Below are 13,138 nucleotides of genomic sequence, written 5' to 3'. Positions count from 1 at the left end.
TCTCTCTCATGTGCACACTCTCTCAAATAAAATCTTTTTAAAAAATGAGAATCCTATAATTAAAAATTATAAAACCATTAAAGTAGAATGATTCAGTTTCCCTACTTCCTAGACAGAAATGTTATCCTCTTTTTCTAAATAATTATTTTCTGGTTATGAAAGTTAGTATGCTTATTTTATATTAAATATGCAAAAAAATACAAGAATCCTAAAGAAAGAAGTCAAACTCACCACCTAAACCATTAAATTTCAATATACATACACTGCAATTCATTTTTCTTCTATATTTAAAGATCATTTTTATAGAAATGGGATATTACCATCCATTATTTTTATAATCTGCCTTTTCATTTATCAATCATTTTCCATACACAAACGGGATAATCTGCCTAACTTTTTCTGAAAACATACTCTTACCACAATTTTGAGCACAATTTGTTAGATCCATTTTCCTGTAATTATATGACAGCTCCCATTGTACAAATACTCTGGCAGAATATGTATTATTGCTATAATTGCTGTTTTTCTAATAAGTTAGATTATATTCATTTTATAAGTTACATTATATTCATATTATTCAGCCATACTAAGGAAGCCACTTACATTTTAGCATCATTTTTCCCCCTTCCTCCTATACTGTTATTACTAAGTTTAAGAGTAGTTGAAAACAGGGGTTGCTGGGTGGCTCAGTCTGTTGAGCAGCTGCCTTCAGCTCAGGTCATGATCCCAAGGTCCTGGGATCGAGCCCTGTATGGGGCTCCCTGCTCGGTCTGCTCTCCCTCTCCTTCTGCATGCCACTCTGTCTACTTGTACTCTCTATCCCCCTGTCAAATAAATAAATAAAATCTTAAAAAAAAAAAAAAAAAAAAAAAAGACCAGTTGAAAACAGTTATGGCTTCTATTCATGGTTGTTGTTAACTCCAAATGCTCCTGAAACTTTATAGTTCTAAGAAACCAATCACTGTTTAGCGTTAGTGTCTGGGATAACAGATTACACAGTTCTTAGTATTGTGGATTATAATTTTTCTTTTCTCAATTAAATATGTCAGCATTTAATAAGTTTTATTTTTTTTTAATTTGCTTTATTTTTTACTTTTGGTTTTTTTTGTAAAGATTTTATTTATTTATTTGACAGACAGAGATCACAAGTAGGCAGAGAGGCATGCAGAGAGAGAGGAGAAAGCAGGCTCCCCAAGGAGCGGAGAGCCCGATGTGGGGTCCGATCCCAGGACTCTGGGACCATGACCCGAGCCAAAGGCAGAGGCTTTAACCCACTGAGCCACCCAGGCACCCCCAATAAATTTTCTTTTAATGACAGTTTACAACTAGAATGGAAAGAGTACATATTTAGCCTGAGTCTTTATTCAGCTGAAAACACATTTATCAGTTACACTCAGTATTCATCTAACACATCTGCCACACCCCCAATAAAACAGAACTTAGCTCCTCATTTATCTTCTCCCATAGTTACTTTGTGGTAAATGCCAAACCACATCTAGCTGGAGAGAAGGACAGAACAAACTACGACATAAAAAAATGATTAAATGGCATGTTCTATCCCCCCAATTTATCATTGTGAAGACTTTAAACCTTTGCCAAAAAAAAAAAAAAAAATACATGAAAGAGAGTGCCATTGTCAGATAAAATGCAAAATATCAAAAGCTGAACATCTCTCACTGACTTGCCCCCAAACAATTTCCACATCCAAACCACCACATTTCTGATCACTCTTATTACAGGGGCTCCGAGGATAGACATCTTGGGAGTGACGTTTGCTTCTCAGCACGCTCTTCTCTTCACTCTTCTCCTTTAAGCAGCATAGGTCCACCCCCTAACTGCCATTTCTGCCTTGGCAATATTACTCGGGCTTTTTTCTTTCCTCCAAACTCCTGTTGCTGCCTCTAATCCCAGCCCTTATCCCTCACTCAGGCACTGATACAGGAGCCTGCTACAGTTTCTCCTCTATAAAGTATGGTCACATTGTTTTTCTAGGCTTAATTCCCTAAAAATCTACTTCATCGTATCATTCTTCAGTTCTAATACCTAAATGACTCCGTATTGGGCTCAAAAACAAGCTCAGATTCCCCACCTAGTTTTTGGAGCTCTTCTTTAAAAAGCCCAACCACTCCATCCGCTCACCCACCTCCCTTCCAGCAACCCTCAGCCTACTGCCTATAAGGTGCCTGGGTGGCTCAGTCTTTAGGTGTCTGCCTTCAGCTCAGATCATAAGCCCAGGGTCCTGGGATCAAGTCCCACATCGGGCTCCCTGCTCAGCGGGAAGCCTGATTCTTCCTCTCCCACTCCCCCTGCTTATGTTCTCTTTCTCTCCTTGTCTGTCAAATAAATAAAATCTTAAAAAAAAAAAAAAAAAGTCTCCCATCATTTGTCTCCCTCTGTGTCAGGAGGGCACTTGAAGTGATGAGCACCTTGTGTTGTATGCAACTGATAAATCACTAGATTCTACCTCTGAAATACTACAGTGTATATTAGTTAAATTGAACTTAAATTTAAAAATTAAAGAAAAAGAACCCAGAAACTGCTTTTGCAATCTGATTTGCTCCAATTCCTACAACCTCTTCACTGTCCTGAACGCTTCCCCCAGAAAACCCTCCTTGTCTATACTTTTCTTTATCTACCAAGGTCAAGTTCAAATGCAATCTTCTCTAGGAATCTTTCTCAATGAGTCCAGCCTACTCCTATCTTTCCCTCCTCTGAACACCAATTTAAATTTCTGGAAAAAAAATGGATTTAAAATTTTACTCCACAATTCTGGGTATAAGAAATGTCAGATTGAACCAAACTTTGAGTCCCCCACTCAAGGCTTGGTGAGAAACTGGCTTTTTGTTATGTAAATCTATCTTCCTCTCTGAGGAACAAGAGGGCTAATATGCTCAATCCAATGCAAACCCTACTCTGAAACTCTATGTCCAATTCAATGGGTCCACTTGCAACCCAAGCCCAGGACACAGGTGTCCTTCACCTCAGATTGCAAGGCTGTGCACAGTTTTGTTTTGTTTTTAAGATTTTATTTATTTGAGAAGAAGGGAAGCAGGCTCCCTGCTGAGCAGAGAGCCCAATGCAGGGCTCGATCCCAGGACCCTGAGACCATGACCTAAGCCGAAAGCAGAGGCTTTAACCCACTGGCTACCCAGGCACCCCTGTGCACAGTTCTTAAGACTGTCCTGTCACCTCTCGTGGGGAGTTCCATGGAAATAGGACACTGTCTCCTGGTACTGTTGAGACCTACTGAAAACCATGGCTTTCTCTTTGGGAAAGTATCGTCCCAATCTTACCATTTCTTCCAGCCCCCAGCACTCTCTAAGCTTTAGAACACTTCCCAGTCATGGAGAAGTCAGCTCTGCTCTCAGCTGAAGCACACTTTGTTTAAGTCATACAGACAGTACATGTCCTAGCTCACATCGTATTCTAGAGAGTCAGTGCCATATGCTGTTAAGAATACATGCGTCATGAGGCGCCTGGGTGGCTCAGTGGGTTAAGCCTCTGCCTTCAGCTCGGGTCATGGTCTCACGGTCCTGGGATCGAGCCCCACATCGGGCTCTCTACTCAGTGAGGAGCCTGCTTCCACCTCTCTCTCTCTCTCCCCCCGCCTACTTGTGATGTCTGCCTGTCAAATAAATAAATAAAAATCTTCAAAAAAAAAAAAAAAAAAAAGACTACAAGCCTCAGGAACAAACAGGAATGAAGTACCATACTTGTACTTCCTGTCCACCACTGGGTGACCTCAGCAAAGTATTTAACAGCCCAAAGTCTCAGTCTTATCTGAAAAATCCCTCTCGGGTAAGGCAGGAGGATTAAAACAGACCTTAACAGTAGTCCTATTAAGGAATGACTTACATTTATACAGCACCATGTGCCAAGCACTATTTTAAGTGTTTTACATATATTAACTCATTTAATCCTCACAACACTTTATGGATAAGGAAACAGGAACAGAGGAAGTAAGTGGTCCAAAATCACATAGGTAATAAGCAGCAGAGACAGGAATTACACCCAAGCAATTTGTCTCAGAGTCTATGCTCTTTATTGCTTCTTATAAGCATTCAATAAATGGCAGCTATTACTGTAATTAATAGAATTACATGATTCTTAATGTACCTACATCCTTATATAAATTTTAAGCTCCTTGAGGACAGCAAACATACAGACTTATCCAAAACAGCTGTTAGAGAGCTGGCTCTGAAAGTTCCCTGCATGGGTTAGAAGCCTGCCTCGGTCACGCACTAGCTGGCTCTGAAACCTTAAACAAATGGCTAAATCTTTTAGCATGGGTGAAAGGATTACATGAATTTCTACTTAGAAAGTACTTAGAAGACAGAATGGCGGGTAGCTACTATTAGGACATATTTGATAGGAGATGTGATCTGGAACCGTGCCAGATTTCCCAACAAATACTTGCTAACCAACTCACCTGCACTGCTCTTCATGAACAACTTCAAGAAAGGCTACACCTTCATAATAAGAGTAATAACACTTTTATTGAACAGTACCCTGTGTCACAAATTAATCTATGATTTTTTGTGTGTGTTTAATCATTTAATCCTCAATGTGATAAATACTATTACCATTTTCTCTTTTGGTATGAAGAAACCAAGCCACAGAAAGTTTAAGTAATTCATCCAATGCCACATTATCACACAACCCATATAGGACAGAGTCTATACACTTAACTACTTTTCCTTTCTTCTTCTTTAGTAACTTTTATCATATTCCCCAGTATATTTTGTAGAATTCAGTATACATGAAAAGGCACAAAACATATTTGTTGGTTGAAACTTTCTCACTAGAAATAGCATGAAAAATAGACTTTTCAAATATTTAATACTTTCTATCTAAAAAGTCATCTAAAACTTAGAAGCCAAAGTTTCTCTCTTGATATAAAATAGATTTCATCTTTGAAAACAAGTATATCATTGAGCTGAATCACGAAGATGAGGTCCGAGTTTTCCAGCTGTGAATGACTCAAAGGACTCAGACGTACTTCACATACTGAACATCCTATTCCAATAGACACATAGCACAGAAATGAATCCTCTAAAAGAAGACATAGTCCAGAGTTCTATTACAAAATCTAACCCCAAAATAAAGACTACCAACATTTTAGGAGGTAAACTTTTTCTTTCAACTCCCTTGGATTTTGGAAACAATTTACAAAAATATTTTGGGTCTCCTCCTATAAACATCTTTCCATAAAGGGCAACACTTACAAACAAAAGAACTTCTCCAGGATAAATACAGACTCATCCAAGTAAAACAGCCTAAGTTTCATAGATTTAATAGTTATTTTTCTGCAATTAAAAGTCCTCACAGGAAACAAACCAGTTGAACTAGTCTGGTCCTAGAGTTTAAGTTAAGAAGGGTGGGTTTTCATGGCCTTGGGAAAGTGTAGGTTTACAGGGCAAACCCTGCAAGGTTGAGCTCATTGTGGAGACATGTTCCTTTTCATTGGCAAAAGGGAAAGGAAGTGAGCCATGCCCTAAAAAAAATACCACCAGAGACATTCCACCCGATACTTGATAAGGACTGGGAAGGCTGCCATCAACTCATGGCTAGAAGGGGGAGAATTTGGATCAGAAAGCAGCTGACCAGGAGAAAGCATGTTAGGTATGGGAAAGATTTCCCAAACTACAAATTTTTAACAAGGGAATCATTTAAACCAGTGGCTTCCAAATTTTATTTTTTGCTATGACTCACGATGGGAAATATATACATTATATCATAACACAATTATACAGATGCACACACATATATATGGAACACAAATATACAAAAACACATGTAACTTTTATGTACACTGTAACCTACCCTTACTATGCACAAAGCACTATGAAGTTTTCAATTCTACTCCCTGTTTTAAACACAAAGATTGAGATCCACTAGATGAAAAACAGTGATATAAACTCTGATCAACACAGGACAATCTGAGGGTGTGTCTTAAAGCAGCCTTTATTTCTCCCTCAGAGCCTGTCACCAACTTAGGAAACCTGTAGTGAATTAAAGCACCTGCTCTTGGGACAAGTAATAGGTCCTTGAGTGCTTGGGAAAAGGCCATCCAGAGGCTGTCTCTTCTGTGTCTGGCCGTTCCTCACTATGCAGGCTCCTCCTCTTTCTTCTCCTTAATGGTGGGCTTCCTCCACAACTCCAGGCTTGGTCTTTTTCTTACTATTCTGAGTGATCAGATTTCCACAGCTTCAAATTACTCATAAATCCCATTCCCTAGGCTCTAGTTCTCTGACACTTGTCTACCTCTTACACATTTCCAACTAAATTCTCTCACAGATGTCAAACTCAGCAGACCTAAAATTATATTGTAAGTACAGTGTCTCTTTTCTAAGTCTTCACCCAAACCTATTTCTCTTCCAGTTTTCCTCATCTTAAAGAAAAGCACTCCATTCCATTCCTCACCCAAGCCACAAATCTGTGGGTCATCATTTGAAATCTATTTTACTTCTACATTCAATGAATTTACAACTCCACCTTCTTAATATTCCAAACTTCCAACTCTACCTTCTTAATATTCAGTGGTATGCAAATAAATGTGTAACCATCAGCTCTCCAGGAAAAAAATTAAAAATCAAATTTGCTGTACTCTCTGTGTCTGTGATATAAACAAGCCACCACAGCCAATTTCAAGCCCCTAACATGAGGTCACTGAACATGGAGTTTGGAAAAGATGTATACAAATGGCTCCAGCACACCACTGTCTATTCCTCCAATCTGTTTCTCACGTCTAAACCTACGCTACTGCCTTCATTTAGGATTTCATCTTCTCTCTCCTCAACCTACACAATAGAATCTTCAAGGATTTCCTTGGCCACCTGAGCTTATAAACATCACATGTGACATAGTCTCCAAACTCTCTCTCTAAAAGCCAAGTATCATCCACCGGCTTAAACCCCTTCATTGCCCACTCTTTATCGTCACATATAAGGCTCTTGATTATTTGGTCTCTACTGACCTTGAGCTTCATCTCTTGCCACACAATCACCTAGAACCTCTATTCCAATCATACAGACATACGTGGTATTCCCAAACACAGGATACTGCTATACACCTCTACACCTTTGCTTATTCTATTCCTACTCCCTCGCCCTGGGACCACCTTCCCTAATTTGTTCACTGACCACACCTCTTAAGATCCAGCTCAAATCTTTTCTCCTGAAAGCTTTTCCTCAACTCCTTAGGTTGACTTGATGTGGCCAACGTTTATGCCTCTAGTACATGTTAGCACCACTAATTCTCTTTATTGAATTTTTTTTTAAGATTTATTTATTTGACAGAGACCACAAGCAGGCAGAGAGGCAGGCAGAGAGAGAGAGGAGGAAGCAGACTCCCTGCTGAGCAGAGAGCCCAATGTGCAGCTCAATCCCAGGACCCTGGGATCATGACCCGAGCCGAAGGTAGAGGCTTTAACCCACTGAGCCACCCAGGTGACCCTGAATTTCTTTTCATATTCATCTCCTCCCACTAGATAGGAGCTTCTTGAAGGCAGGGACTAGTTCTTATTCATGTGATATACCAGGCAGGTAGTATGGTGATGGAATACAGTAGATGTTCAAGAAACTCTTATTACTCCAAAAAACGAATACTCTAAGACTAGCATGTACTAACTCCTCAAATATTTATTCAATGAAAACATCAGTATGTTCCTGCCATATATCCAAGGCCAAGGACAGCTAAAACATTCCATCTATACCTTCTAGGTTATTAGGGAACTCATACTGCCACAGTCAAAGAATTTACACTGTGATTTTTCTTTAAGCCTGATGGCCTCTATGTTAGTTTCCTAGGGCTGCCACAAAGGACCACATGACTTAAACAAAAGAAATCTATTTCCTCTGTTCTAGAGATCCAGTCATCCCCCAGGGTTGCTTTCTTCTAAGACCTCTCTCCTTGGTCTATAGAGGTCTACATGGTCACATGGCATTCTCCTGCTATGTGTATGTGTATCCAAATTTTCTCCTCTTAGATCAGTCTCATTGGATCAGGGCCCACCCTAATGATCTCATTTTAACTTCATGCCTCCTTAAAGAACTTATCTCCAAATACAGTCACATTCTGAGGTAGTGGAGATTAGGACTTCAACACATGAATTTTAGGAGGGCACAATTCAGTCAATAACAGCCTTCTGCTAAACTGTGAGCTCCTCAAAAGGCAGTAGCTATGGTTTAGTCTTCTTTTTTAGTATCCACTGGGCCTAATGGAGCACATGGAACACAGAAGATTCTCAAGAATCTTCTTGAGGGTGATATAAATGAAAGACCATCCCAGGAGTATTGACCCAATCTGGATTGTTGTCCTTTCCAAATCTGGTGGCCAGCACCAAGAAAAACGTGGCTTTTACTCTGCCTTAAAGAAAGCCTGATACAGCCTGGCTGGCTCTGTCAGTAGAACATGTAACTCTTGATCTCAGAGTTGTAAGTTCAAGTCCCATGTTGGGTGTAGAGATTACATAAAATCTTTTAAAAACTTAATGCTATCAGTACCTCCAGAGAGTCCATTGCCAAAATGCCATTTACGCAGCACCCAACACAAACAGGGAAAAAAAAATCTGTAAGACCAGACACCCAAAGCCAGCTGACAATACCCTGCCTCCCTCCAGATCCATTCTGATATATCCAGACTGACAGTATCATGCATGCATACAGCCAGACTCAAAGTCAAGAGAAAACCAACTAAACAAGGTATATTAACTTAGGAGAAATGTCAAAAAAAAAGACATCTGCTACTTTTTTCCTACCCAAAAGGAAACTTCTCCCTCACTGTTCTGCATGATTTTGGTGGCCCTATTAACCATGCCTGCCTCCCCATTATCAAGATGGGACATGACCTAATCAGTTTCCCCTGCTCTCCCAGGAATTTGAATCCTAAGTGAAGTGGTATAAAGAAAGGAAATAACGGGAAGGAGTAAATCAGGCCAGGGCCATGAAAGGTGCCTGGTTCATACATGCCTGAAATAGCCTTTATTCCTGACCTTCCCAAGGCATGACTGACACAGTCTTTGTTTCTGAGACCTACTTGATAGTCTACCCAAAAAAATGCCCTTTCATTAACCTGGGAAGCATTTATTCTATACCTCTCAAAGAATCTTAGCTCACATAATGGCTCCTGGAAGTGGAATGTGACTGGTGGTGGACCAAAAATATGCAAATAGGAGCAGGCTGTAAAGATTTCCCTTTCCACGGCTGAAAGTTATGTTCATCATCCTTGTTATACCATTCCAAAGCAACCAACCAAACTACTACTTGCATTTTAGGACACAGTCCACATGACTCCCCAGGTGAAATCTTTAGGGAAGTTGGTAAGGAAATGACAAACTACTAGAGTGTATGGCTATTTCAACAGCTTTTGGTAAAATCCTAGAAATGACTTCACTTCAGCCTAGATGGCCTGTCTGATCACAGAGACCAGAACATTCGGCCTCACCTACATTGGTCCTTTTCTCCTCTAGGAATCCAAGGCAATGAGAGACAGATAATCATGAAGGACTAGGAATTTGAATCAGTTCATTCATGATAATGCTAGAAAACACAGGAAGGAAGGAAACAGAAAAAAATAAGATTAGAACCAAGAGAACTGGGGGAAGCTAAATCCCTCGAGTACCTTTAATGTATACTCCCTTCCAAGAAAAGCATGAAGCACTGGGATGAAGTCAAAGGATGAAAAACAAACTAGCATTGCCTTTATCCCAAGGCAAAAATCATCAAAACTGAGGCAGAAGTATGGGCAGAGCAGCAAGGCCTACTTCTAAGAGGGAAATCCCCAAGCTATGGCCCAAAGTCAAGTTCCAACCCAGACTGGAAAATGCATATGGCCCAGCAGATTTAAGTTGGGCTGAGTTAAGCTATCAGAGGAACTTCAGAAAATAAAAACCTATCATTGCTCCAAAATCAATTTGCACATATCCTAACCCACAGCACCACCAGGATTTGGGATGCTAAAATAATATACCCCCACTAGGAAAATCCTACCCAGTGTCCTTCTCAAATGTATGGAATTCCTATGGGGCAACAGAGAGCAGGTTCAATAGTAGTCAGGCACATAAGGCAGAGCAGCATCCCAACCATCTACACGTGTCTCAGGTACTGAAGGAAAAAAATCCAATCATGGAGCAATAATAGCCAAATACAATTATCTCTGTAACATCCAAGACTAATATCAACAAAGCATCCAAGTTAAAGTATACCAGCAACTTTCTATCAAGATACAGGGACCACAAGATTTAGATGCAGAGATTAAGAAAAAAATAGAAAAAGATTAGCTTTGAAAAATAGACTAAGTGGTAGAAATAAAGGTGGAAAAAAATTATACTCCTTGAGTTGTATTGAGAATGACTGATTTACAAAGAGTCTAAATCAAATAAAAATAGCTCAAACTGCTTACATCCTATCAGTTTATACAATAATCAGGGAGTTGGTTAGCAAAACAACCACTCAAAAGGAGCATAGACAGAAAGCTGAGTGCTGCCCACCTTCTGTGACAAGCGAGCTCAGAAGCTGGGCTATACTCCATGCAGAATCACAGTTTCTGTAGTCCTGTCTCCTAGATTGATCCCCTCCAGGAACAGCACTGGCATAAGGCATTCTCCCTCCCCCGATCCCCTGCCACCCCGTGTTTTCTTTTTGGGGTTGCTTTCTTATTTTAATTCCAGTATAATCCAGTATAGTTAACATACAGTGTTCTATTAGCTTCAGGCATGCAATACAGGGATTCAACAAATCTATACATAGCTCAGTGCAAAGCATTCTTTTCTTACACCTTCTGTGGAACTCTTTCTCCCCCAAGTCATATAATCTACACTGTATTTCTATTAAATGGCACAGAAACCCTTGGAAGCAGAGAAGAATTTACATTTCCATATGGTTAGTATCTGTCCCTTACTTGCTAAGGGAGGGAAAAATGTAATTGCCCAGATCCATTGTTTTCCCCCATCATTTTTATTACCTGCCCTGAAAAAACATTCATTAGAGACAAACTATAAGGAATATTTATGTACTGTGAGCAAAGGAAAGAACATAAGTTGGGTGGGGTCATGGATGAGTAAGGGCAGCCTAGAAGGATTCTGCTGAAGATATTTCAACACTGATGAACACTAGGCCGTCATTTGGCTTATTAAAATAGTGCTGGGTAGTGAGAGAGAAGCTGGCACATTTTCCTGTAGATGAGATGCCCCTTGGGGTTTGAACAGTTGGGACACAGCTGCCGTGGCTAAAACCAAGCGAGTACAGATGTCACCAAAGTGGAAGCAATTTCATACCATCCGATGCTGCCAAATCCAAAATGCCAACGGAGGAAAAGTATTGAAGGAAGCCTTTAAAATAGACTAGATAACTATTTTAAATACCAATTCTGTGTGTAACTGAAGTTTTTGCTGTTGAGGTCCATGAACCAACAGTTATTATGGCTTAGAGAGCTCAATCAAGAATTTTATTGCTCAGTAAGATAAATGTAATACAATGTGCTCCTCTTGGTGTTTGGAACAGCCACAAAGTCACTGGACGTGAGACTTTGTAACTCCAAAGGTCTTTCAGAAATTGTCCTTTTACACAACTTTTTTCTCCTTGAATTGTTGTTCCCCTTGTCAGTAGTGCTGCTATTCTCTACAGTCTCAATGGACACGCTGTATCACATGGCATCACACTTCAGAACTTACTACCTTTAGAAAGACAAGGCACGGGGGCGCCTGGGTGGCTCAGTGGGTTAAGCCGCTGCCTTCAGCTCAGGTAATGATCTCAGGGTCCTGGGATCAAGCCCCACATCGGGCTCTCTGCTCAGCAGGGAGCCTGCTTCCTCCTCTCTCTCTCTCTGCCTGCCTCTCTGCCTACTTGTGATCTCTCTCTGTCAAATAAATAAATAAAATCTTTTAAAAAAAAAAAAAAGAAAGAAAGAAAGACAAGGCACGGAAGGGAACACTTTATACTAATACACACCCACACCCAACTTACCAAATGCCTTCTTAGGCTCTATTAACTTCAAGGTAAAGGATTCACCTTTTTTTAATTCCTTTAATTTTTTTGCAACATCATAATGACGCCACCCAGTGATATTTTCTCCATTTATGGATTCAATATGATCCCCCACACAGATGGTTTTAACTGCGTCAATTAGGCTACCATCTTTAATTCTCTGAAAGAAAATTAAGGATAACACATAACACAAAATGGAACTGCATAACATTACTTATATATGTTGACATATTAACAACACAGCTTAATGCTCAGTTAAAGATGAAAGACCAAACAATAAAGGACAACCATCTTACCTCATTCAGAATTATGCTCCATCAGTGATCAACAACTTCTCCGAGAAATTTCTGACATCCCTTGGGGGGGGACACCCCCAAGAATGGTCACGATGTCACTCTCATGCTCTAAAGTGGGTCTTGCTACATATTCTGAGCTCTAAGCTGCCATCTCATTTAATTTTAACAACCTTTATGAGAGACTCATGTCATAGATCAGAAAAATTGAAGCTTGGGAAGATCAAGTAATTTGCCAGTTCAGCATACTATAGAGCAATTGTTCATTCACTTCTCAATCTCCATTACCAAACTGTAATATCCTTGGAGACAGAGATGGTGTTATTCACCATTATATGCTCTGTGTCTAACATAGTACTACACAGAAAAATCCCTCCAAAAATGGTTGTTGAATCATTTCAAAATGAAACCCAATACATGAGAATAGACCTTAAGGTGTTTGTTTGTTTGCTTACTGGCTACATTTTTTAAACCTTAGTAACAAATGTAGTGATTCAAGAACTGGTACAACCTCAGCTAATAACATTGATAACTAATAAGACACAGATGTGGTTACCATTTAGGAAGCCAGTAAGAGTGATTTTATACTATCATTTTTCATTTATACATTTTAGATAAGGAGAACTTAGGACTCATAGGAAAACTTTAAATTGGTCTTTCTTAAATCTATTTTACTTCTATACAATAAATCTATAGTGCAGAGTATCAAAAGGAGACCTAACACTCCCTAAGATAGTACTAAGATTTTATGGAACAATTCTAGGGATAAGAGGCCCAGAAAAAACTGCACAGGTAACAGCCCTGCACAGTTCACTTCTTCCACAGTTGTGAGGAACAGGGCAAAAGAAAAGCCACAGTCTG

At 39.7% G+C, this 13,138-nt stretch overlaps 1 protein-coding gene across 2 annotated transcripts in view; it reads right to left on the bottom strand.

Annotated features, from left to right (window-relative positions):
- Positions 1-13,138, bottom strand: part of GIPC2 (GIPC PDZ domain containing family member 2) — an 82,617-nt gene that overhangs the window by 23,608 nt on the left and 45,871 nt on the right. The window contains exon 3 of one of the 2 annotated variants that reach the window (XM_059135385.1): positions 12,009-12,144. In XM_059135385.1, coding sequence (XP_058991368.1) covers positions 12,009-12,144 — 136 coding nt within the window. Of the gene's footprint in view, positions 1-11,963; positions 12,145-13,138 lie in introns of both variants that reach the window. The other variant, XM_059135384.1, reaches the window with a different exon arrangement.

The sequence above is a fragment of the Mustela lutreola genome, chromosome 10, assembly GCF_030435805.1.
Source record: "Mustela lutreola isolate mMusLut2 chromosome 10, mMusLut2.pri, whole genome shotgun sequence".
In the NCBI taxonomy this organism is placed as follows: Eukaryota; Metazoa; Chordata; class Mammalia; order Carnivora; family Mustelidae; genus Mustela; species Mustela lutreola.
Note: the sequence above shows the minus strand (reverse complement) of the source record. Positions and strands in the feature narration are given on the sequence as shown.